The sequence below is a fragment of the Mus musculus genome, chromosome 1 (assembly GCF_000001635.26).
Source record: "Mus musculus strain C57BL/6J chromosome 1, GRCm38.p6 C57BL/6J".
NCBI lineage: Eukaryota > Metazoa > Chordata > Mammalia > Rodentia > Muridae > Mus > Mus musculus.
Genome location: NC_000067.6, coordinates 143,670,729 through 143,697,971, shown reverse-complemented (window position 1 = coordinate 143,697,971; position 27,243 = coordinate 143,670,729). Strand labels below are relative to the sequence as shown.

General features: G+C 37.5%; 1 protein-coding gene and 1 pseudogene across 3 annotated transcripts in view; one reads left to right on the top strand and one right to left on the bottom strand.

Annotated features, from left to right (window-relative positions):
* The window catches only part of Cdc73 (cell division cycle 73, Paf1/RNA polymerase II complex component), a 99,618-nt gene that overhangs the window by 4,922 nt on the left and 67,453 nt on the right, over positions 1-27,243 (top strand). For all 3 annotated transcript variants that reach the window (NM_145991.2, XM_006529366.3, XM_006529365.2), the window contains exons 3-8: positions 2,510-2,579; positions 6,496-6,558; positions 6,645-6,697; positions 11,961-12,049; positions 20,117-20,333; positions 26,544-26,642. In NM_145991.2, coding sequence (NP_666103.1) covers positions 2,510-2,579; positions 6,496-6,558; positions 6,645-6,697; positions 11,961-12,049; positions 20,117-20,333; positions 26,544-26,642 — 591 coding nt within the window. The remainder of the gene's footprint in view (positions 1-2,509; positions 2,580-6,495; positions 6,559-6,644; positions 6,698-11,960; positions 12,050-20,116; positions 20,334-26,543; positions 26,643-27,243) is intronic.
* Gm6397 (predicted gene 6397) lies at positions 13,456-14,793 on the bottom strand (annotated as a pseudogene).

The following is a 27,243-nucleotide window of genomic DNA, read 5'->3' as shown; positions in this document are numbered from 1 at the left end:
TAACGTGTTATTTGGACCAGTTGAGAGAGTAACTCATCACTTATTTTGCTTCAGTAGGACTCTTTTTCTGAGTATCAAACAATCATATATTCAGTGTTAAATACACTTTTAAAAATCTTAAAGTTGGTAAGTAGTAGGGAAAATTAATAATTGACCATTATATTATTTATTAGATATTTAAAAGCCTAATTAAGCAATATCTAGAATTGTTTGTTAAATAATCTAAGTACTTAGAGATTTAAATATTTTAAACACACACACACACACACTCACACACACACACACACACACTCACACACTCACACACTCATATAGTTTCTCTGAAACCCTGGCTGTCCTGGAATTCACTCTGTAGACCAAGCTGCCTCGAACTCAGATCCACCTACTTCTGCCTCCTCCTGAGTGCTGGGATTAAAGATTCGTGCCACCACCACCTAGCAAGACTATTCTTATGAGTGGTTATACTTCATAACTAGTAGTTACCATTGTTATTGTGGACTCTAGGACTTATATTTATAGTCATATAAGATAAAACCCTTGTTTTACTTAAAAAATTTTTAAATGACACGAGGCAGAGATCTAAAATTCTGTAGCTTTGCAGATTAGGCCTTTTAAGTTGCCACATTCCTTGCTCTGTGTTGTGTGGTGACTTCCTGGAAATGTGCTGTGATCCCTGGGGCCTTTTAGTGTCGGCTTCTCAGGTGGCTTGTACTGTGGGTGTAAACCATACCTCAGATGGGTCTGAAATACACAATCAGGCTTTAAGACAGCAATGTAAAGAATATCAATTTGAGCTGGGGTGCTGGTAGTGCATACTTTTAATCTCAGTACTTGGGAGGCAGATGCGGGTGGATCTCTGCGAGATCCAAGCCTGTCCTGTTTCCAGAGTGAGTCTCAGGATAGCCAGGTCGACATAGAGAAACCTTGTCTTGAAAAACAACAAAACAAACCCAAAAAGAATAGTAATTCAGGTATGTGTAATATTCCAGGTGTGCTGGTTAAAAAATAACAGAGAAAGGAATACTTGTAGATTTTCAACTTATATACATATATGCAAATTTCTATAAGGAATATATATGTTACATGTATATATTATATATATATATTCCTTATATATATTAAAGCTTTTCCATATATAAGCTGAAGAAAAAAATAAGTGATTTATTTGTTCAGCTAAGTCAGAAAGAAGTATGTGCAAATGGTGGTCATTGTGATGTAATTGCCTAGTGATACTAAGGGTTCTCATCACTCCATTGTTGTTTATAATAGTTGACAAAGGTTTTTATCTATGTAATCTCTTGGCAACCAGTTTTTCTTGCACTACGTTGTTTTTACATAAGAAAAATGATAAGGAAAATTGTGGTAATGGCAAAAATCATTGGCCCAAAGATGACTTGATGCCTGCAGTATACATTTTGTTTATTTTAATCATCTTTAAAACGATTTGCTATTTTTTTACTTAGATGTCTTTGTGTGTCTCTTAAGTACATATGACTGACTGCAGGTATCAGAGGAGGCCAGAGGCGTTTAACCCGTTCCATGAACTAGAGTTAAAGGTGGTTGTGAGCCACCTGTAACTGGGAATGCTGGAAATCAAACTTTGATCTTCTGTAAGAGCAGCAAGTGCTCTAATTGATGAGCCATCTCCACAGCCCCAATTATAATCATATTTTTATAAGTGATGATTGTAGGTGGATTAAAGAAAAACTACTCATTTTTCTAAATTCATGTTCTCACACAAGATCTTTTCAAATCTTTTTTTTCCCTCTCTGCTATTTGAATTTATATATACTCAAGGGGAAGAGATATGTAGAAGGTTAAATACTATAGTTAATATTTTTTATAGTTTATTTTTCTCATTCTTATTTATTTATTTATTTATTTATTTATTTCCTGAGTCAGGGTTTCTCTGTGTAGCCCTGGCTGTCCTGGAACTCACTTTGTAGACCAGGCTGGCATCAAACTCAGAAATCTGCCTGCCTCTGCTGGGATTAAAGGCGTGTGCCACCACGCCTGGCTTTTCTTACTCTCATCAAAATAAATATTTAGTGTTTATATAGCTCATTGGGAAGAATTTCAGTTGAATAGTTAATGAAGAGGTTTGGTCTATGTGGGGGAAAAGCACTACACATACTGTATAAAGTGAGACAATATTGGAACTGAAAAGGCGTGGCCTTATAAATGTTAAGCCTTGTAAGTGTGGCCTCATAACATCTTATAGTGCAATTAAAAAAGAACAGTAAAGCCAAGGGCTGAGAGCAAAAAGATAAAGTTATTACTTGTTTTCAAATAACTGTCTTGAATATACCTTTATGAAATTTCAAAAGTAAATTACTGAAATTAACATTTGAGAAATCTTCAAAATTTTTAGCTTTTTAGCACTTTTAAAAATAAATGTGACTTTACATGTTACCAAGGTATGTTAGATAATAAATTCAGAGATTACATGGTATTTATCAAGTTTCATAGTAGCTTCTATTCAATATCTAATTTAAAATTTTGGCTTCAGACTGAAAATATTCCTGTGGTTAGAAGACCCGACCGAAAAGATCTACTTGGATATCTCAATGGGGAAGCATGTGAGTACTAAATTTGCTCTCCCGCTTGAAATATTATTATTGTTATTTTTTTAAACTTTCCTATCAAAGTAGATGTAGTGGGAAATTTTGTATTCCACTCAATACCCTACCAGAAGCTGTGTCTGTGTGCCTCTCCCTGAAGTTGCAAAAACTATCTTTTTAGGTTGTCACTCCCTCGTCGTGTGAGTGTTCTTTTTATACTGTCAGAGACCTTCCCTCTGTACATTATTACTCCTGTCTTGCTTTACTGTTTTCTCCTTCTCAATCATTACCTTTTAGAAGAGATGTAGAAGAGATGTGTGCTTTATAGACTGTTGGTTGGTTGATTGCATCACTGTTTATTACTAGGAAAAGGAAGAGGTGACAGACTGACTGCTCCTTTGTTACCTTCCTTGACGTGCCTTCTGCCTAGCTCTCACCCTCCCTGTCTCTCTGAAGCCAGAGACACTTTAGTTAGGATTGCCGCTTTTTTGTTTGTCTGTGGGTTTCTTTTTACCCCCTTTACCCATGAACATTTGATAGTGTTGGACACTCCCTTTGAAGTCTCACTTGACATTGGGGGCACTAGGCCTTGGGTTTTCTTTCCATTCGTTCGTCTTTCAATAGATTTCTTGACACGTCTATGCCTTGTTGCCTTAGGGTTTCTATTGCTGTGATGAGCCACCATGACCAAAATCAATCTGGGATTGCATTTCACCCTCCAGCTCATAGTCCATCATCTAAGGAAGTCAGAGCTGGAACCTGAGGCGGGAACTGATGCAGAGGCTTTGGAGGAGTGCTGCTTATTGGCCTGTTCCTCACTGCTTGCTTGCTTGCTTGGCTTGCTTCCTTCCTTCCTTCCTTCCTTCCTTCCTTCCTTCCTTCCTTCCTTCCTTCCTTCCTTTTTTCAAGACAGGGTTTCTCTGTGTAGTCCTGGCTGTCCTGGAACTCATTTTATAGACCAGGCTGGCTTTGAACTCAGAAATCCGCCTGCCTTTGCCTCCCGAGTGCTTGGGTTAAAGGCCTGCGCCACCACGCCCGGCTTTGGCCTTCTTTCTTATGGTCTCTTGGACCACCGTGGTGCCCAGAGTTGTTACCACCTACAGTGACCTGGGCCCTCCCACATTAGTCACCAGTAGAGAAAATGCACTATACACTTTGCCTACAGATAATTATGTTGAAACATTTTCTCAACTGAGGCTTTCTCGTCCCTAATAACTTGTGCCAAGTTGACATAAAATTAGCCAGGACATTTCTTATGGCTTGAGTTTTCTTTTTCTCTTGAAACTCTAAAATCTCTAGGTGACATCTTCCAAGTTTTAGGCTGTAAATATCCTGCTCTATTCATATTGCTGAAGGCCTTTGAACAGTTTGGATTTAATAAGGATTGAATGTGATGAGGATTTTTGTTTTGGTTTTTAGATTTGAGCCAGTTTTGAAAAAATTAGCCATCACAAAGAAATTATGAAAAAAGGTGTATTATGTTGTATAATAGCTTAAACAGAAGTACAGGGACAAAAAAGTTTTTCATAAAGGTGTAAATGATTTTATTTATTTATTTTGTTTTTTTTTTTGAGACAGGGTTTCTCTGTGTAGCCCTGGCTGTCCTGGAACTCACTCCGTAGACCATGCTGGCCTCGAACTCAGAAATTCGCCTGTCTCTGCCTCCCAAGTGCTGGGATTAAAGGCATGCGCCACCATGCCTGGCTTATTTATTTATTTTTAAAGATTTATTTATTTTATATGAGTACACTGTTGCAGGTGTGTCTGACACATCAAAAGGGGCCGTTGGATCCTATTACAGATGGTTGGTGGAAATTGAACTCAGGACCACTGGAAGAGCAGTCAGTGCTCTTAACGGCTGAGCCATCTCTCCAGCCCTGATTTTTATTCATTTATAATACAGAAGTTTATTAGACACAGTTGAAACTTATTAGAACTTAGGCACAGGGATATATTTCTACTATATGATACCATTCACTGTTGTGAGAAGTATAAACAAGCATAAGATGTAGTATTAAGTCATAACTATAAAATCAAGGGTAGTTGTTATAGTTTTCTAGTCATTTATTATAGTTGTAAGCTGAGTCAGCATAGCTATCTGTCATGTGATGTAATCTGTAACGCCATCACCTTTTTTTAGGCTATTACATAGTATTGAATGAAGTGATTTCTGGCAGTTCTTAGATATTTTTTCACCGAATATTATGTGTAAAATATTCTAAAATATGGGTTATTGACTATGTTATTGTTAAGTACATTCTGGTAACAGCAGTGTATTTTTTTCTTGAACAGTTTTTTTGAGAAGTCAAATTTATGCATGAGTTTTCAACGTAATGAGAACATCAGTGCCACAACCCTCATATTCAAGTGTTAGCTGCATTTTTTTCTTCTACTGACTTTTCTTCATATTTATAAATTTACTGTTGTCATCTTCCTTTAACTGTTGTACAGGCATCTGAAATTTAACATGTCTAAAATAGAGAGCCTAATTTACTTCTTTCCATCTCCACCCACATAAACAAAACTGAGCCTGTTCTCATCTTAGGAGTGGTGGTACCTTACATAACTGCAGTGATTTAGACCTTAAACCCTGGTGGGAAATCATTTCTGACCTATCTGTAACATTTGTAAGTCCTTTCTCTGCCTTGAAAACCACGACAATGTTTCCTCTACTGCAGCCCATGTGTCTTTCTTCCTCTGCTCTGAAACCTTCTCACAGGTCCCTACTCTCTATTTGCTGCGGCTTATTCTGTATCTAACAAGATTTATTTTTGAAAAGTATTTAAATTTAATTTTGCCATTTACCTATTCAAGGCCCTTTGTGGTTTCGATCACATTTTGTGAGGATAAAGCTCATATGTCTTGCCGTGTGGACTCCGTGAGTTTGTTTCTGCCTAAATTTCTATGACTTCATCTTCCATCAGTCTTCTTTTTTTTTTAATTTATTTTTTATTAGGTATTTTCCTCGTTTACATTTTCAGTGCTATTCCAAAAGTCCCCCATACCCACCCCCCCAATCCCCTACCCACCCACTCCCCCTTTTTGGCCCTGGCATTCCCCTATACTGGGGCATATAAAGTTTGCAAGTCCAATGGGCCTCTCTTTGCAGTGATGGCCGACTAGGCCATCTTTTGATACATATGCAGCTAGAGTCAAGAGCTCCGGGGTACTGGTTAGTTCATAATGTTGTTCCACCTATAGGGTTGCAGATCCCTCTAGCTCCTCCATTAGGGGCCCTGTGATCCATCCAATAGCTGACTGTGATCATCCACTTCTGTGTTTGCTAGGCCCCGGCATAGTCTCACAAGAGACAGCTATATCAGGGTCCTTTCAGCAAAATCTTGCTAGTGTATGCAATGGTGTCAGCGTTTGGAAGCTGATTATGGGATGGATCCCTGCATATGGCAATCACTAGATGGTCCATCCTTTCTTCACAGCTCCAAATTTTGTCTCTGTAACTCCTTCCATGGGTGCCATCAGTCTTCTTTTATCCCGGCAGCCGGTTATTGATCTTGTATTGGTCTACTGAATCTCAGGTTCTGTCTTTGCAATTCTGTCTTCAGTTGTCTGTATTGTCATTAGGCTCTCATCTTCCATCAGTGCTCAAATATTCTTCTGTCCATGAGGATATCTCTGACCATTGTAAAATACAAAATGACATCCAACCTCATACCTTTCTTTATGTAATAAAATCCTATTTATTTAAAAAAATCCTATATAGTTGTTCTTTCACAGACTTTCTAATTCTAATTCTGAGTCATCTTGTTAATAAAGTACTGTTATAGAGCTGCTTTTGAAACCATTTACCTGGGGAAATCCTATGGATATAAGAAATAAAACAAAGCTTGACTGTTTCCCTTAGAATAATACCATATATATATATTTTTTCATATTCAAATACCGGTTTGCTTATGAATTTTCTTTTCCATTTCAGCAACATCAGCAAGCATAGACAGGAGTGCCCCCTTGGAAATAGGTCTTCAGCGGTCTACTCAAGGTACACCTGATACATCATTATCTTGAACACTAAATAAAAACCCCTTTTATAAAGTACACACTTACTTATATTTATTTTTGTTGTAGTCAAAAGAGCTGCAGATGAAGTTTTAGCAGAAGCAAAGAAACCACGGATTGAGGTAATAGAACTCTATTTTTAAAATAATTTATTTTGTTATTAAAAGTAGAATTGTGTAGAAATAAGAATTCTTTATGGGCTGGGCAGTGGTGACACATGCCTTTAATCCCAGCACTGGGGTAGGCAGAGGCAAGTAGATGTCTTGAGTTCAGGGCCAGCCTGATCTACAGATCGAGTTCCAGGAAAACCAGAGCTACACAGAAAAGTAAAAGTTGAGAAACAAACAGGGCTGGTGAGATGGCTCAGTGGGTAAGAGCACTGTCCTGAGTTCAAATCCCAGCAACCACATGGTGGCTCACAACCATCTGTAACAAGATCTGACGCCCTCTTCTGGAGTGTCTGAAGACAGCTACAGTGTACTTACATATAATAAATAAATAAATCTTAAAAAAAAAAAGAAAGAAAGAAAAGAAAAACAAACAAAAACCCCCAAAACCCAAAAGACAAAATCATACAAACAAAAAAGCTTTATCGTAATTCTAACAGGTTTAGTTTTTCTGAAAAGAAATATAGATTAGTAGGTAACTTGCTTGTGTTCCTGTGTTAACTCTCAGATCTAAGCTCTGTGATGAGTATGCCATTTCATTTGCTTTGCTATTCTTTGCCTTGTTGATGAATACCGTGTCCTACATCTGGGGTGAGAAACTATTACCTGATCATGTTAAAGGTCATGTGCTAAGTTTTCTAGGTTTTTAGGGTCCTGTAGTCTTGATTGCTTCACTCCCATCTTGTTGTTGTATTACTGTTATGGGGAAACCTTCATAAATAACTCATAAAAGGATAGATATTCTGACAAAAGTACCCGATGCTCTGTTTTGACGACTTGGAGAATAAGGTAGTGTGAAAGCGTGCTTTGCCTTTCCAGCCTGTGAATCTGATTAAAGTGTTGCTGACACAGGCTCGTGCGTTAGTGAGCACAGCTCGGGACGATAGTGTGCTGGGAACTCCTTGTCACTGTGGTAAAATACCGAGGAGAGCAGCGTAAAGAAAGGCCTGCTGTGGCTCATGGTTTTAGCCCACAGTTGCCTGGCCATACTGTTTTTGGGCCTGTGCAAGAAAGAATATGGCATAAAGGCATAGTGGATGGAAATTGCCCACCTTACTGCAGAGAGAAACAGAAGGAATATGTGGAACAAGATAACCATTTCAGAGCATAGCCTGAACTCCTTTCAGACAGGCTCCGATCCTAAAGGCCTGTGGAGTTCATCAGCGCATTAGAGCTGTAAGGTAGAAGAACCCTTAGAATCCGACTGCCTCTCAAAAGCCCACTAGATAGCAACCATCTCTTTACTATCTGAGTATTTTGAAGTTAATTTTAGGTTCTAACTAAAACATTTACTTGAAATACAGAACAGGTGAGAAAGGCTATTGCCTTTCGAGTAGCTGTTGTACAGTGGTGGTAACTCATAAGTTAGATGTTGTATTCTGAAGAGCCTTAAGGAAGAAGTGTTTTCAGCACAAAATGGAGCAACATGTAAAGTAATAACAGTGTTAATTAACTAGATTGAGCTATAACACTTACTATGTGTATTAGAAGATAGTATTAGTCATAATGTGTACTTTTGAACAATTAAAAAATTGTTACCATTAGTTGACTGGTTATTATAAGTTATCCTTTGGAGTTTTAGTTACATATAGAAATACATATTAATAACATTAAAAAGCTCCATATTATTTATATGGATATTATTTATATGTAGGAAACTTCTGGGTGTAGAGAATAATTTGCTAGGAATTTAAAATCTTGCAGTTTTATGAATCTGCATCAGTTTATAGTAAAGAAATATCAAGTATTAACAACACTAGAAGCCATATATATTATTTTAGAATATACATATATATACTTTAAAGGTTAGACTAATGTAACTCTGTCTTTTTTTTGCCATGTAAACAACAAAGCTTCTACAAGTAAGGATGAGGAAGGTAACTAGGGGTAATGCTGGTTGGCAGGCATATGCAGTGGAGTTAGTAATAACGTGATCGTAAAACAATGTAATTTTAGTTAAGTATATTTTGAGATGCATCAGGGGCCTGGTACTTTTTAAGTCACGATAGCTAGCTCATTGTTTTAGGTCTATAGAAGATACTATTTTAAATGAATTATGTGTATTAAGTAGTGTACTCTTTACTACCACCCTTTGACTTTGTGAGATTTTAAATATGATGTAATTTACTCTCCTGTAGTAATTGTCATCTCGGAGGCTTACTGCTAACCTAGGCCTAGTCCTGGAAGCTTCTAGATGCCGTACAATCTAGTCTAGGCCTTGAGCCTTTTCTGCCTCTAAGACGTACTGCTGAGTAAGATCACCCTTTCTAGTTCTTTCTGAAGTCTGTTGGCTGGTTTACCTCAGCTGTTCTGGTGCAAACTCCTCTCCAAGCTGACTGACTGATTCAGTCTGGCTTCTCTTAAGTTTCTGACTGAATTGCTCTGCCTGGCCTCATACTAACTTTGGCAACATGTTTTAAATTTCTGTCTCCTCATTCTCTGGCTCATTCTGTCTTTACTTGTGTCTAGCTTGTTCTCTCTTCAACCTGTCTCTGTAAAACTCTCCTGGTAAAACTGCCTCTGAATTCCATGAACTGACTGAACTGAACTGACTAGAACTCAGACAGATATCTGCATGCCTCTGTCTCCTGAGTACTGGAATTAAAGGTGTGTACCATCACGCCTAGACCTAAGCTTTTCTTTACCTGAAACTTGCTTTATCCCAGACTATCCTTGAATTTAGAGATCCACTTGCCTCTGTCTCCTGGGATTAGAGGTGTGTCTGTATTCCAGCCGGATCACACAGACCTAGAAGGTCTTTGGATGTGCTCTTTCACCAGAGCAGCCATGTTCTGAACTAAGAGTCCTCTATAGAGAGTAAGTAGACGCCACAGAAAAGTGACTTGCTGAGGTTTGTACAGCCAGAATTAGAACCAAGACACTTCGGCTGCTGAGCCATTCTGCCCTACTGAGTATGAATTTTGTGGCAGCAAAACAAAGTTTCCCCATTTGCTCATATGAAAGAAGACTCTGGCCACTGTTAAAACAGTGCATGCATCTAGGGCCATAATTTACTTGGAAATGTGAAAATATCACAATGTAATCATTTAAAAAAAATTCAGCACCCAAGAAAAGTTAAATACCAAAGCTACCAGTAACATCTGCAGGAAGGAGGAAAAAGGAAACATGAGGTCAGTATTTCTGACTAGGTTGTATTTTTAAAATTACTAGTTTCTTGAGGACCTTGGCCATTGAGGATTATAACTTCCTTACAAATGGTAAAAATGAAAATGTGTTTGCTAAAATATCTTTGCATTTATTTCAGCTAATTTGTCTGTTTTAACATTTTTATATGCTAGGAAACTAATAGGGCAATAGTATTTTTTCTCTTTTGAAGTCTTAAGTATTTAGTTTCATATACTCTTATTCATAACCCTGACTTTACTCCTTCTTTATTTGTTGAATATACACATTGACCTCAATAGGTGCCACTGAATTGGATTTTTTTCTTACTTAGCCATATGCTATTCAAACTAAATTTCACATGGCTTTCTAAGTTATAAATAAATAATATTTCTCAGGTTGACCTCAAGCTGCAAATTGTTTTTAAACTCTTGATGCTTGTCTGCTGGGATTATAGGCATGAGCCACACATCCTTGTCAGATAAGATTTTGAAATAGATTATTGGGAATTTTGTAGGAAGATTTTTATGTTCCAAGGAACTTCGACAGCTATTAACTTTTTGCTTCTAGTGTTTTGACTTCTTATTTGGCAGATTTGAGGACCTGTGGCATCAGATTGAAAAAGAAAATCGATATCCGGAATGAAAAAAAATTAACTTTGAAGACTTCCTTTAAAAATTAGATATTTTTTCATCAGTAATGGATCTATAGGGTCTGGCAAGATGGCTCAGCTGTTAATATTTGTTCTAGCAGAAAACTTAGGATCAGTTCTCAGTAGTAGTTCGCAACTACCCATGACTCTAGCTCCTATGTAAGCACCAGGTGTGCACGTGGTGCGCTTACATACTGTAGGTAACATTCTCAGTACACATAAATAAAACTAAAAACATTTTTTAGAAGTATGAATTATATACATATACACACATATACATATACAGAAGCACGTATATATTTTTTAATGAAGATAGTAGTGGTTGGGAGAGCACAGAAGTCGGTGTCTGGGTACCACATTGTAAACTTACAGATGATTTTTCAGTAATTTTTTTCTAAGCTTTTTGGTGATGTAAAAGCAATACATATGTTTAGAAGAATTACTTTACTTTCAGCACAATATTCAAAAAATATGAGATGCCCAACACTTTATACAGACTTTGTATTATATGGAGGCTAGTGTATATGTTCAAGTAAACAAGCCATGATATTTAGTAGGTAGATGTGTAAAATACATTTTTGGCTTAATGTTTTAAATTTGCAGTGATATTTTAATTTAAGTTCCTGTTGCTGTGATGAAACACCATAACCAAAAGCAACTGGGGTAGAGAGGGTTTATTTGGCTTATACTTCCACATCCATAGTCCATCACTGAGGGAAGTCAGGGCAGGAACTCAATCAGGACGGTAACCTGGAGTCAGGATCTCAAGCAGAGGTTACGGAGGGGTGCTGTTTACTCCCCATGGCTTATTCAGCTCGCTTTATCATAGAACCCAGGACCACCAGCTCAGGGATGGTATCACCCAAAATAGGCTGGGCCTTCTTCCATCAATCACTAATTAAGAAAATGTCCTATAGGCTTGCATATAGGCCAGTCTTATATGGAGGCATTTTCTCATCTAGGGTTCTTTCTTCTCAAGTGACTCAAGCCAGTGTCAGGTTGACATAAAAGTAAGCAGCACATGTGGTTTATTAGAACTTAGCTCCACTGTAAGTCAAGGAACCTCAGAAACCCTTCCGGACTTACATGATCCAATACACACTGGTCTCTAAGTACAGTAGTACATGGGACTGTCCTGTGCTAATTCTGCTAGGAAGGTTTGGTTTTCTTTTGTTTTGTTTTGTTTTTTGGGTTTTTTCAAGACAGGGTTTCCAGGACAGCCTGGCTGTCCTGGAACTTACTTTGTAGACCAGACTGGCCTCGAACTCAGAAATAATCCACCTGCCTCTGCCTCCCAAGTGCTGGAAAGGCATGCACCACCACTGCCCGGCTGACAGGAAGTTTTGTGTAGTGATTTTTCCATTTATAAGGTAACTAAAACTTAAAAATGTTACTAATCATTGATTATTATTATTATTATTATTATTATTATTATTATTTTAGGATGAAGAGTGTGTGCGCCTTGATAAAGAGAGATTGGCAGCTCGTTTGGAAGGCCATAAAGAAGGGATCGTGCAGACTGAGCAGATTAGGTAAACGTTTCTTAAATAGTAGTGTAGATGTTATGTAAAGGTATGTAGAAAATGGGCTGCTTAGACACTACTCACCATTTACAATTGCATCTTTATTCATTGTATGCTCCTGTCACTAAGTTTAGAAGAATGCAGTTGTCCCTTGGAATTTATTGGGATTAGTTCTCTCCACAGATACTAATACCCAGAGGTACTCAAGTCCCTTGAATAAAATGGCATGGTATTTGCTTATAATCTATAGTATAAGAATCTATTCTAGATTACTTACTGTTTTTGACTTTCCGTCCATATGTCAAGTATGAGACTAAGTCAGATGCGGATATTTATTTTGGCTTATTTTTAGTTTAGAGGTACATGGTTCTACTCTCAGACTCATGGGTTAGGTAAGGCAGAGTATGTAGTGGGACCATTGTCATAAACCTCAAATGGTATGTAACAAACAGGTGGTGGCTGGGGAGCAGGGGGTGGGCTGTGCTTATGCAAACTAGAAGGACCAGGGAATCGATAACTTCAAGGACTTAACCCAAATAAACCACTTCTTTGCTACGTACAACCTCCTAAAGTTTTCAGAAACTTCTAAAATAGCATCATCAGTTGGACCAGGCCTTTAATACACCATCTATCCAAATGCTACTTTATATCTGTGGCTCCTAAGGACTTATGTTTGTCTCATAATGCAAACTGTATTTAGTTTATTTTTTATAGTCTCCAAGACCCTGACGTTTCCCTGAATAACAGTTCCTACATTATTCAGAAGGTTATGCTTAAGGTTTCTTCTGAAGTGGAAATCTCTTAGCTATGAGTTCCTATAAATGTTAGTAATGCTGCATACTTGTAACATACAATAATGCAGAGTAAGCATTATTACAAAATGAAGAGAGGAAGAATAGGAAAGAATGGGAACAAAGAAACAAGAGGGCAAATGTTAAATCCTATAAATTCATGTCCACCAATAGTGACGTTCATGTGATAATATGATATGTGTGCTTCAGTGGGCTTGAGCAGTCCCATCCCCGTGGCCTGGCTTATTACAGGCCACATGACTTCTCCCTTAGACCAGCTCTAGGTTTTGCCTTTAACTTGCTGTGGCTTTTGTTCTATGCTCTTTTGACATCTCTAATTTTCTAAGGTCTGTCTTGTGTCTCTAGTAAAGAGTTTCATATTTTGTCTCAGGCCTTGCCACATATTGTTTGGCCTGTTTGGTTTTTCTTTTTTTTTCTTTTTTTTTTTTTTTTGAAAAGTTAAAAATTCCTTAATTTTTTATTCCTGGTACCACTACCACAATTTACAGGGCAATATACTTGATGTAATGAAAAGAAAAAGAAAAAGACAAAGCTACAACAGATAAAAGACCTCAGGAATGTACATCTAATTGACACTACATTGCATTAATCAATAGCTGCACATTTTGCAAACTGTGGCTATGACAGTCCTGAACAAGAAGGGTTTCCTGTTTAAGCTGCAGTAACTTTTCTGACTATGGATCATCGTTCCTTCTGTGGCAGATTTTTACAGTTCCTCTAATGCATTTGGGACGACTGTCTCAAAGTAACCTGCAGCTTTCCTGACAACTCCTTGCTCTCTCTCCTGCTAAGAACTGTAGCCGTTTCTGTTTTATTTTAAAACCTTCTGCTACCATATCCACCACTTCCACCTCCAGATCCATAGCCACCACCATAGGGACTGCCTGAGCTTCTTCCACCAAAACTGCCCCCCTTCATGGGTCCATAATTTGATTGTTGCTATCCACTATAATTTCCAAAGTCATTATAGTTTCCACCACCACCATAGTTACCTCCACCAAAATTTCCTCCTTCATTGTAACCATCATAGCCTCCTCCTCCACCACCATATCCACCACCCTGGTTTCCATATCCTGGTCCACCACCTCCATAACCTCCTCTACTACTGTAACCAGGACCACCACCATAGTTGCCACCATCACCTCCAAATCCATTATATCCACCATCACCACCTCCATAACTACCTCCGCTGTCACCACCTCCACCTCCATAGCCACCTCTTCCACCAAAGTTTCCTCCACGACCAAAGTTTCCTCCACCACCTCCAAAGTTTCCTCCACGACCCATAAAGTTGCCAGATCCACCTCCACGACCTCTCTGTGATCCAGCAGACTGCATCTCTTGTTTAGAAAGGGCCTTTTTCACTTCACAATTATGCCCATTAATAGTGTGGTATTTCTGAACAACAATTTTATCAACTGTGTCATGATCATCAAAAGTTACAAAAGCAAATCCTCTCTTTTTCCCACTCTGCCTGTCTTCCATAACCTCTATGGTTTCAATCTTGCCATACTTTTCAAAGTAGTCTCTCAGGTTATATTCTTCCGTATCCTCTTTAATACCACCAACAAAAATTTTCTTCACCGTTAAATGGGCACCAGGCTTTACAGAATCCTCTCTAGAAACAGCTCTCTTTGGTTCCACCACACGCCCATCAACCTTGTGTGGCCGAGCACACAGTGCAGCAGCCACCTCTTCAACACAAGAGTAGGTCACAAAACCAAAGCCTCTGGAACGTTTTGTTTGGGGATCTCTCATTACCACACAGTCTGTAAGTGTGCCCCATTTCTCAAAATGTTCTCTTAAGCTATCATCTGTGGTTTCAAAGCTCAGACCACCAATAAATAGCTTCCTCAGCTGCTCTGGTTCCTTTGGATCATGGCCCTCCATTTTGAGACCGGACTCGCCTCTTCCAACTCGAGTTCAATATGGGACCGAGAGCCTGTTTGGTTTTTCATTGAAATTTGGTGGAAATATCCATGACCTTGTAACTTTTGTATTCTTGCAAAACTGGCATGATATGATCTGCTCCTGGTTGCTGGGACTTTAGAATTATGGCTTTTGTGTTCTTTGAATTCCTAAATGCCCAAAGCTGGGGAAAGATTTTTTTATATGAGGCTGCAAGTTAAAGGGACATGGTGATTTCAAAGTAGTCTTTCAACTGAGTTAAGTAAATCTTTGTCCCCATAGTTTGCAGTAGAGTCTAGCTCATTCCTGAGATAACCCTAACAGTATCTTTCCTGTTTTGATGCAAAGTACTGGGCTTTAATGAAAACAAAATCATGCCCCTAATTGCATCAACAGCTATGCTTTACTCTCTCATAATGTGAATTTATTTTCTAGTATTGCATTTTCCAGACCTTCCCTGATTTTTTTGCTTACATTTATTATAATAAATTTGGCTAAATCAGCTAGTAATGTCCATGCTGAGCTGCCTTGATGTTTCCTCTGCCTTAACTATAACTTTTAAATTTAGCCCACTTAAAGTCTGGGAGCATGGACAAAAGTATGACAATACTTCACAACAGTGATGTCTGTGTAAGTGCTAATAGAGCCCTCGCTCTCATACTAAGCCTCATAATTAGTTAGCTTCAGTCTTAGAGCATTTTGGCCTTCTGAGTTTCCACAAGAATTAAACTCTGCCTATATAGCATTTAGGATTTATCCACTCCATCTCTCCAAACTTCACAGACTGGTTCCTGAAGCTTATAAATGGAATAGTAAGTAACTGCACCAGTGTCTCTATACTTCCTATTAATAAAAAAAAGAGGTTAGACTGTAGTGATGAGTACTTGAGAAATATAAAAGATTTATTTTGTCTCAGAGTGTCAGAGGTTGTAGTTGGTGTTGCTTCTGGGCTTATGTGTCTGTAACATCTAGTGAGGCAGGAACAGTGTTACCTTGTGGCATTACACTTGTGAGTACTGACCAGCCCACACAGCTGCTTTTCTTTCTCTCGGCTCTATAGTGTCTCCTCTTTCCTGTTCCACAATTCCTTTTTTTCTTTTTCCTTTTTGGTTTTTTGAGACTAGGTTTCTCTGTAAGGACAGTCCTGGCTGTCCTGAAAATTACTTTGAAGGTCAGCCTGTCATTGAGCTCACAGAGATATGACTGCTTCTGCCTTCTGAGTGGGATTAAAGGCATGTATCACCACCACCGGGGCTGTCTCATAATTTGACTATGGATTTGTAACATTCTAACTTTCCAGGAATTTCAAATTACCCAGTCAGCCATCCTAGTAAAATCTTTAGGAATGACTTTCTTTGTTTTCTGGGAACTTTACATTGATCAAAGATTAATTATTGTAATTATTCGAACTTTAGAGGCAACACTTCTCATGGAGATTTTCTGTTTTGTCTGGTGGGAACACCAACTTTGTATTACCAGCTTAAACTACTTGGGTCATGGCTATTTCCAGGTTTAGATAGTCCTTCATTAAGCCTGTCTGTTATCGTTCTATGATAGTATCTTTATGCAGCTTGCTCTTAAGTATTCTGAACCATGTAAAGACTTTGGTCTTACTAAGTTCTGCCTGGGTTCACCTTATGACTTATTTGGAAATTGTTAAGGCGGTTAACAGGGAAGTTATAGGAATTACCTTGTTGGTTAATTTGTCAGAGAATCACTGTCGTTCAATGTTTAATACCTAATATCTGGCAAACCATTATTTTGTGTATTTTAGCAAATCATTTTCTGGTAGATGAGCTAATCCAATCACCATCACTTCATGTTGGCTGGAAGTAGAAGTCTACTAATTGAAAGTCCAGTGCCAGCTTGAGAGCCAGCCAGATTGCTCACTGGGTAAAGGCCATGCTGCCAAGTTCAAGCAGTGACATGAGTTTGCTATCCATACCCACATGGTAGAGAGAGAGAACTGGCTCCTGCAACTTGTTCTCTTATGTCTACACAGGGCATGCGTTGTGCTGCGTTATCCTGCGTGCATGCGTGCACACAAAATAAATGTAATAAAACCAATTTGAATTTGTCTAAAAACATGCTTACATGCTTTAGCTTTTAGGGGATATATTCAGGAGAGGTGGGTGTCAGATACATATTGAATATCTGCTATAAAATGGCTTTATGCTTATCAGATAAACATTTGCATACTGTTTTTAATGCTCCAGGGATTCTGTAAAAGAGCTTCGAGGTTTTCATTTTGTAACTGAAATAATACTTTTGTCTACAGGTTTTAAGGCACTCTCACTTTCTTAAAGAAGGAACAAAATGTTTAATTGTTAAAATACATTAATAAAGCAAGTAATTTACATGGTAGCAATAAATATGTATGGATCTTACTAGCTATTAAAGAGCTGTGCAGATATGTCACTAATTATAATTACAAGTTCTTGAAAACACAAATTAATGCACTGCAGTACTAAGATTACATGTAGGTAAAACAAGATTCAGTGGCTATGAAGTATTTGTAGTTATAGATATGATTAAAGCAAATGAGAATTTAATCAACATATTCATGTAGCATCCAAATTAGAATAGTTTATTTTTAAATATTGTGAACATTTTTCTTAATAAAAGCAATTCTTGGACATTCAAATAAAGTCAGGCAAACAAGTAGTAAAAAACCCCAGTGAGATAGAAGTAAGGGTCCACTTAGTAATTTCACAGCCATAGATCAGTGCAAAGCAGGAGAAAAAGATAGCAAATATTTTACCTTAGGTAATTCATTTATAATATCCTGTAACATCACAAATCAAGTAAGAATTTTGTTATATAAAAGGTATTTTTAAAATGCAAATAAGAAGACAGGACTTCGGTAAACTGTGTTAACCTGTGTTTTATAGGCAGACTGAGGAAAGTTCACCAAACAAGTGCATGTCTAATCAGTTTTTCTTTTTTTTTTTTTTTAAAGATTTATTTATTTATTTATTTATTTATTATATGTAAGTACACTGTAGCTGCCTTCAGACACCCCAGAAGAGGGTATCAGATTTCGTTACGGATGGTTGTGAGCCACCATGTGGTTGCTGGGATTTGAACTCGGGACCTTCGGAAGAGCAGTCGGCGCTCTTAACCACTGAGCCATCTCGCCAGCCCTCAGTTTTTCTTTTAATTACAACATTTAATTTGCATCTATGGTATACTAATTAAGATCTGAGTAGAAGAACAAGATGTAGGAGTGACCGTATTTAGAATTTCTTGGGAAATATTTGTGCTGTTACAATGCTACTGGAGCCTCAAAATTGATGAGCAAGTGCATAACTTTGTACTGTCCTTGTTTGCTTACTCTACTGACATTTCAGGTGGCAAACTAGCATGTGTTCTTCCATCGTCTTGCCTCTTGTCACCCTCTGTTAGTGATTCTTCTATTGTGTAGTTAGCTGCTGCAGCTGCAAGGTCTTGACCCTTACCTGTGCTGGCGGAGTTCCCATGACCCAGGATTGCTGGCCTGGGTGCTACATTTTTATGGGTCTCAGTGAAATATATGGTCTTCTATGTGCTAGGCAAAGACAGAACTACTGACCTGTGGTATCAGTACTCAACTACTGTTAAAATTTTTCTTTTTTTATTCCATGTTATAAAAACACACACATTTCAATGTAGATTAAGTGCTTAATTGGTTGGTTTCCTCATGTGACTCCATAAAAGGCTGTTCTTTACTGTGAGACCAGAATTTTAAATTTTATTTTTCATTGAATTTATTTTTTCTTTCCCTTTCTCCCTCCCCCTCCCCTCCCTTTCTCCTTTCTTCCCTCCCCCCCTCTTCCCTCCCTCCCTCCCTCTCTTCCTTCCTTCCTTCCTTCCTTCTATTAAACCTAATATATTTTATTCTTTAGACAAGATTTTTTTGCTGCTCTTGTTAGAGAGTTGTTATTAAGATTGTTATGAATATATTTAAAATAATATAATTTTGAAGCCTGACGATTCCTGGGCTACTTTTTTTTTTAAGTTTTAGATTGCTTTATTTTACTTTTTATGTATATGATTATTTTGCCTACATGTATTTCTGTGTACCATGTGCCTGGTGTTCACAGAGATCAGAAGAAGGCATCATGATCCCCTGGAAATTGATTTATGGATGGTTGTGAGCTACCAAGTTGGTGCTGGGAACTGAACCAGGGACCTTGCAAAAGCAGCAAATTCTCTTAATCTCTGAACCATCCCCCCAGCGCCTGGGAGCTGACTTATTGTCTCTAAATCTCTTAGCGCACCAGGAAATTAAAGCAGGAAGAAGTGCGCTTTTCATCATTGCGTACTACAATTATTATTTGTGTCATTGTTGATAAAGGTATCTTTAAAATAGGACTGTACATATGATGATCATTTTATGAAGTCTACGTTTAATATTTAAAGTCTTTTATTGTGAAAGCACAGCTTCTCTATGCTTTCTGCCTATTTGAGAATCAAGTAAATTGAAGACATAAACGCTGTCCAAATACATTTATTTCAGTATGTGATTATTTTTACTTGCAATTTCTTATAATGAAGTTTTAATTAAGCATGGCTTTGTCTTCCAGAAATTAAAAGAATGATTGTGCCATATAAAGTTTCTTTTGATTCTGTAGTTTGTTGTATATGTGGCTTATAATTTTAAAACCTTGAAATATATTTCATGGAAAAATCCAAGCTTTGAGGTTCTTTTCTTTTAGCAGAATGATGTTTTAATTCCATTCCAGGGTGACCTATGTGCTTCTGTATAATTTTCATATATAGAGAGTGACAGCTGTAGCTGTAGATTGCTAAAGACTCAGGGCGTATAAGCAGAAGAACCCTTACCATTTATTTAGTTCTGCTCTACTGGGGAGATTTTTTAACAAAAGCAAGGTATTTTGTAATTGTTGTTCCTATAATTGTTTTTAATTTTAAAGAAATGACTAATTCAGGGCCAGAGAGATGGTTCAGTGGTTAAGGGTACTGGCCATTCTTCCAGAGGATTCTGGTTTGATTGTTAGCTGAAACATTGTGGCCTACAACTGCCTGTAGGTTTAGTTTCAGGGAATTTGATGCCTTCTTTTGACTTTCTTGAGCACCAGACATACAAATGACACACAGTTGTACATGTAGGTAAAGCACTCATACTCAACGTAAGTAAGGAAACTATTAACTTGTTTTTAGAGTATTATCTGTATGAGTTGTTACATGTAAAAGTCCCATGTCACCCTAAAATAACAAATATACAATTTTATAGAAAAGCTTATTGCCATGTGCAGTGGTTTTGTTTTTCCTCCCAGTCAATTTAAGTGCCACAATGTATATGTTGTACTGAAAGAATCTTGGCTGTGAAATTTAAAAAATAAATTACTTTTAGGTCTTTGTCTGAAGCCATGTCAGTGGAAAAAATTGCTGCAATCAAAGCCAAAATTATGGCTAAGAAAAGATCTACTATCAAGACTGATCTAGATGATGATATAACTGCCCTTAAACAGAGGAGTTTTGTGGATGCTGAGGTAGATGTGACCAGAGATATTGTCAGCAGAGAGAGAGTGTGGAGGACAAGAACAACTATTTTACAGAGCACAGGAAAGGTAATTAAAATATTTTACTCACTTTTGGAGTGCTATAGTATTGTTTGAAACTTATAGGTTTCGTTTTATTTTAAGTTTTATTTATTTATGTTTGAACACCTAAGGACTAATTCTTTGAAACTTTTGTTCTGAGCAAATGTAAGAATTTAAATGGGGAGTCTGTCAATTTGAGGCTTATTCAAACTGTGTGAAGGTGAAAGGAGAGCATTCATTCACCACAGTTCTCCTCTACTCTTCATGTGTGTGAGTGCACATGCCATGTGCTAGATGCTTTAACATGTCAACAGCATTAGTTCTGTTATGTGAACATATTTCTTCTCTCTGTTGGTGGGCTTTCCTCTTAAGTATTCTTAGACATCAATTCTCCATTGATGCATAGTTGCCAACAATGGTGGCTTGATAGAGACATTTGTGTAAAATTACTGTGAAACTCACCCTAATTTTGGAAAGATTTTGTTTAGAGACCCTCTGGGTTTTTTTGAGGTAGAGTCTTTTTTTAGTGGCTTGGACCTGCCCTCGCCTGCTATGTACAGTGATTTTGATTGTAGAATAATATTGGGACTTTACCTTCTAACTTACTGTATCATTTTGCTAGGAATAAAATTAGCAGAAAAGGGATGTAAGGAAAATAGTTACTTCTATTCATTTCATATTTTGATTTGTCGTACATCTTAAGAAGCATTCTCAAGCTGGGCGTGGTGGCGCACGCCTTTAATCTCAGCACTCGGGAGGCAGAGGTAGGCGGATTTCTGAGTTCGAGGCCAGCCTGGTCTACAAAGTGAGTTCCAGGACAGCCAGGGCTACACAGAGAAACCCTGTCTTGAAAACCCCCCCCCAAAAAAAAAAAAAAAAAAAAGAAGCAGCATTCTCCATTGGCCACAGAGATGACTCGGCTGTGAAGGCCCTTGTTCTAAGTCTGGCAACCTGAGTGCAGCCTCCAGAGCCATGCAAAGATGAAAACCAAATTCTACAAAGTTGCCCTCTGCTCTCCACACACGGCGTGGCATGTGTGTCTCCACATACATACCATGCACGTGTGTGCATACACGAGTAGAAAGAACGTAAGTTTACTTTAGACAGAAAGGAACTGTTTTCCGTATCCATGCAAACTTGTAATGTGCATTTGGTTCCTGGTACCTATGTATGGAGAGAACTGACTCACATTGCTGCTCTCTTAGTTCTATGCTTGCACTGTGCTGCATGTGTCCTCATACACATACAGAGAAAATAAAAAACAACCATTTCCCAGAGCTTACTTAAAACTACAAAGAAATGTGAGGCTATAACTAAAACTTTCACTTTTCAACTTTTTGTTACCAATAGTTAAATGGTGTTATTATTTTCATTGCATAATTGGCTAATACTTGATTAACACTGTGAGTTACTAGTTTCTTTTTTGATTTTGTGTTGTGTTTTGAGACAGGGTTGTACTGTGTAGTCCTGGCTGTCCTGTAACCTGCTGTGTAGACTAGGCTGGCCTCCATCTCAGGAAAAATCCACCTGCTTCAGCCTCAGCCTTGGCCGCATCTTCTGCCTCTTGAGTGCCGGGATGGAAGGCACGTGTCATTATGCTTGGCTTTTTTTTTTTTTTTTTTTAAATTCATTTTAACTTAGTCTGAAACTTACAGGGTTTTTAAAATCTAAAATATTAAAATTTTAAATTGCTGATAGGAGCTTTTTTCCTGTCAACTCTAGGTGGCAGGATTGTACCAGTTTAAGTGTTATAATGTAATGTTGGTACCACTGTATCGTATAAAAAACAGTCATTTAACTATTGTTTAGAAGTGAGTTTTCCTATTATAAATATTAGCATTTAAAAATAAAGTTAACATTTTTAAAGGTCAAAATTAAACATTTTGACTGCTTATCTCTAGGTATATATAGTTTTCATCTGCTAAACTCTAAACATATCTATAGATACTTAAAAGGAGTATGGAACGTGGAGTATGGGATTCATGTGTGTGCATGTGTACACTTGGAGGTCAGAAGACAGCTTGGAGAGTCACTTCTTTCCTTTCCCCATGTGCATTCCTGGGATTGAGCTCAGCTTGTTAGGCCTGGCAGCTCTGGCCTAATGTAGACTTGAGACTTACCTTCATTATTACCTAGTATCAGAATTTTATATTCTGAATTCTAAGCAGCAAGAAAGTTCAAGTTTTTATTATTCTTATACAGTTAATATACCTTAGTCAAGGCAACCTGTTTTATAGTATCAATCATTACATTATATTAAATGTCTTACTCTGTTTTGTGCTGCTAAAACAGAATATCACAGACTAACTTGTAACCAACAGAAATTTTTGTGCCACTAAAATAAGAGGTCTTATTCTGTTTTGAGCTGCTATGACAGAGTATCACAGACGGAATAATTTATAATGAATAGACGTTTCTGTGGTTCACCATTCTAGAGGCTGGAAAGTCCAAGATCAAGGAACTGCATCTGATGAGGGCTTTGTTACTGCATCAAAAATGGCGGAAGGTATCACATGGGTGAGAGAGAGGGAATGAAAAGGAGGGCTGAATTTATTATTTTATCAGAAAATGACTCTTAAAATCACTAAGCCACTCATTTAGTCGCCACTTAACCCAATTTTTAAAGTCACTTCTTAAAAATCCCACCTTTTAGTAATAGTGTATTTAGAGTACATTTTGTAACATACAGCTTTGGGGGGATATTTTTAGACCAAAGTAATTTATTATTGAATCATTGGTATAAAGAGATCTGTACAAAGGAGATAATCACATGTAATTCTTGCACACAAGACTTGATGATGCTATTTGGATCGATTCTCCTAGAGTTTACGTCTCTCATTCAGTTTTACCACTTTAAAAGTGATCTGATTTTCTTGTGTGAGCAGTTGGACTGAGATTTCATTTGCATTTGGCACTGATTTGCTGATGTTTGCAGTAAAATGGTGCAGAAACCATGGCTTCTAACACTGCTGGTGCTTGGCTTGAGTCAAGGCAGGGGCACCCAACATTACTAGCAAATCATGGTGTTCTTTGTTCACCAGGTTTAACCTTAATTAAAGAGTGACCTTTGAATATACTTAATGAAATTTAAATGGAACAGTAGTCCTGCACACTAAAAAAGAAAATCTGTAGTTGCTTTTATGAACAGCATTTGTATTGTGGTTTGGGTTATTAACTAAAGAAATTTTAAAAAAAGGAAAACGTGTTTTATTTAAATGTCTGTTTTTCAGACTTAGGTATTTTATAGATAGTCTTTGAAATAGTGTCAGGAAATGCAACTGACCAATGTAACTTTCCTGAGAAAATTAAAATTTTGGGAAGTTTCTGCTACGATTTTTCCAGTTTTCTAAATCATAGACTGTTTTGATGAAACTTTTGTAAATAATATTAACTGATTTAATATGTAAAAGCATTAGTGGGGGCTGGCGAGATGGCTCAATGGGTAAGAGCACTGACTGCTTTCCTGAAGGTTCTGAGTTCAGATCCCAGCAGCCACATGGTGGCTCACAACCACCATAATGAGATCTGACACCCTCCTCTGGAGGCGGCTGGCCCGACTGGAGTAAGCAGAGGTCCTAAATTCAATTCCTAACAACCATGTGAACGCTCACAACCATCTGTACAGCTATAGTGTGCTCATATACATAAAATAAATAAATATTTTTTAAAAAGGTATTAGCAAATGACATATTTTTAAATGTCGAATAATACAATGTGTTAGTCTGGAGTGTATGTATAACTGCATAACCCAGAGATGGGTATTTTCCTGAGGATCAATGGGTGAATGAAAAATTTCATTTAAAGTACAGATAGATTGATAAAATTTAAAATATTAATGCACAGTATTTATGGATGTAGTTTCTACTTGCAGTATCTTTTAGGAAACCATTTATTTTGGTATGATAGTAAAAAGGAATATCAGCTATCTGAAAAGTTATCTTAATGCTTCTACCATTACTGTTTGAGGCAAGATTTTCTTGATATCTTTGAACAAACATGATAACACAGTAGATATGTAGAAGTAAATATCAGAATTCAGCTATCATTTAGTAAACCAGATATTAAGCACACTTAATAAAATTTCAGGTTTTTTTTAGTCTTAATACTTTCTGGACACATTTTAGAAATAATTTTTATAAAATATATTATGTTTACATAGAATCTTGCTTCTTTCTTGTTTTTTTAAGGAATTCCTTAAAAATTGTCAGTTTTAATCTTTAGTGTGATAAATTTGAACTTCAGCATAAAGACCTTAGAGTCTTCTGTAGTTTCCAATATGGCAAAGTAGTTCTGAGATCTGTATTTGCTGCTGTAAAGAAACAGGAACTAGTTAGTATACAGTAATTATACTAGTGGTATAGAGTTATGTATAAACTTCTTATTTGCTATACATAATATTTGCATAATAGTTAATATGCATAAACCAGGCAGTGATTGATGATGCTTTGGTCCTTAGCCTCATAGAGATGATACTCTAGTACCGGGCGTAATGAGTGACATGCAGAATAAGGTAGGTATTTAGCAAGTGGAGGTAACTTATCCAAGGTAAAGGGGAAAAGTGTATTTCAGTGTAGTAGAACCTGCAGGCCATGAGGCTGACGTAGTCAAACCTTAAGGTGGATGGAGTGATACAGTGCAACAAGGAGTCACATTGTCGCTTTCTTTACAAAGACTTATTCTTACTTTATGTGTGTGGGCGGTTTGTTTTCATGTATGTTAGTATATTATGCATATGCCTGCTGTCCATGATGCTCAGAAGAGGTCACATTTCCTGGAACTGGCATTTTGGATGGTTGTAAGCTGCCATGTGGGTGGAGGCAACTGAACCTGGGGTGACTGGGAGAACAAAAAGTACTCTCTCCAGCCCCCAGATTTCTTTCTTTTAAAATAATCTTTCTATGTCTGTGTGTGTGTGTGTGTGTGTGTGTGTGTGTGTGTGCGCGTGCACGTGTGCACATGCACACCCACACACACGCATATAACCACACACCATATGAATGCATGCACACAGTCTTACAATGGTACAAATGGGGCGGTCAAAGGGTAATGTTGTGGAGTTGGTTTTCTTACAGCTTTACATAGGTTCTAATGATTGAACTCAGGGAGAAAGGCTTGCGCTTCAAGTTCTTTACCCTTTGGATTACTTTGCTGGCCCCAGAATGCTTCAGTTCTAAAGAAGAGAATTATACTTGAAGTACACGAGAGCAGGGGCCATGTGTTCTTGGTTATCATTGGATTTTCATGTCAGTTAAGGTAGTTTACTGTAGATACTCACAGATTCCTTAAACCAGTGGTAGGGGCAAGAGTCCTAAGTATTCTTAGTCACTGGGGGATACGGGTAATCTTAGGTAAACCTCAGGGCAGAGCAGTGGATCAGGCACCAAAGAAGGCTCTTTGTTGAAGAAGGAGGAGTAATCACCCAGTCAGCAGTGTTAGATATTCACGGGCGGGCAAGCTTGGTTGGGCTTGGTTTCCACCTTTTCAGAGTTAGTTCAGAAATGTATAGTGATTCCTACAGATATCTGTAACTTTTAGCATTTTAGGAAGTCTGTGGCAATCTGAATAGAGCACAGGAATGTATTATACTTTGAGTTTTAGTAGCTCCTTTTGAAACAAATCTGTTACATTTAAATGATTACTTTTTTCTTGGTTACATATTTGAATAGATGCAGAATAATACAAATTGTATCCAATTGTTCTAAGTATGATTTCTAATAGCCACACTCAAAGTAGTTGGCTTTATTTTTATGTGTCATTGTATTACCTTGTTTTCTTTTGACTCAAATACTCAAGGGTAGGAGCTTCATAAAAGGTTAGGGCTGGGGATATAGGGTAATGTAGAACACCTGCTTGACTCTGTGAGGGCCCAGCATCAGGAGTGAGGAGGAAAGATACTAAGTTCAAGTTTTGGAGTAGGAAACTGGAAGATTGGACAGCTCTACCTCTTGGTTACAGCATCAAGTTGTACATCAATCTCTGATAGCAGCTACCAAATAACATAATTGTTCCTCATTGGGCCCCACTTTCTAAAGGCTCCTCTACCTCACATCCCCATGCTTAGGAACAGCTATCTAGCATAGGGATGTTTGGGAGACATACCACTTCCAAACCATAGCAAATTCTAGTACTTTATGAATTAGGAAAACTTAGTAGGAAGAAAGTTTCCATATAAATCGCTAAATGGATAAACCTTTGCACATGTATGCTGGGTTTAATTAGAATCTTTTCATGTTTTAGAATTTTTCAAAGAATATTTTTGCAATTCTTCAATCTGTAAAAGCCAGAGAAGAAGGTCGTGCCCCTGAACAACGGCCAGCTCCAAATGCAGCCCCCGTGGTAAGTAAGAATCTGCTTATATTGTTGTTTTTAAAAAGTGCCTTTGTGTTTACATTGTAGTTTGTAATGTCTACATTTTAAACATTTTACATCAGTCTGTTGTAAAGTTTCAACATACTTGAAAGATGTAAAGACCCTCTACAGTTTTAAAAGTTATTTCATCAGTAATTTGGGTTTCTTGAGAAATATTGGGTGAGAGTCCGAAAAGGCGTTAATTAGGAAAAGGAGTTAATTAGGAAAAGCGTTCTAAGTAATTATTTTAGGTTGACCATTGGACTTTTTGTTTGATGTCTTTGTTGACCATTCATCTTGGTGTGTGATTTTCCTTGGTGTCTGCTGTATGGTCCCTTGATTATACCTCAGCTTTAGTTCATCTGATAGCTGACTGGCTTACTATGTGAGGTGTCACTTAGAACCCTTCAAACCATAAGTTCATGGCATACAATCTTCACTGAAATTCAGAAATACCCTCTAGTTTGCTGTCCTTCTACCTCTTCTCAAGGCTTAGGAAAGGCAAAAAGTACAATTCATATTGATTCAATTTCAGGTAGAATTTAGAAAAAAATCGAGAGTACTAAACCGTAGCCTTGAAAGTTATTAG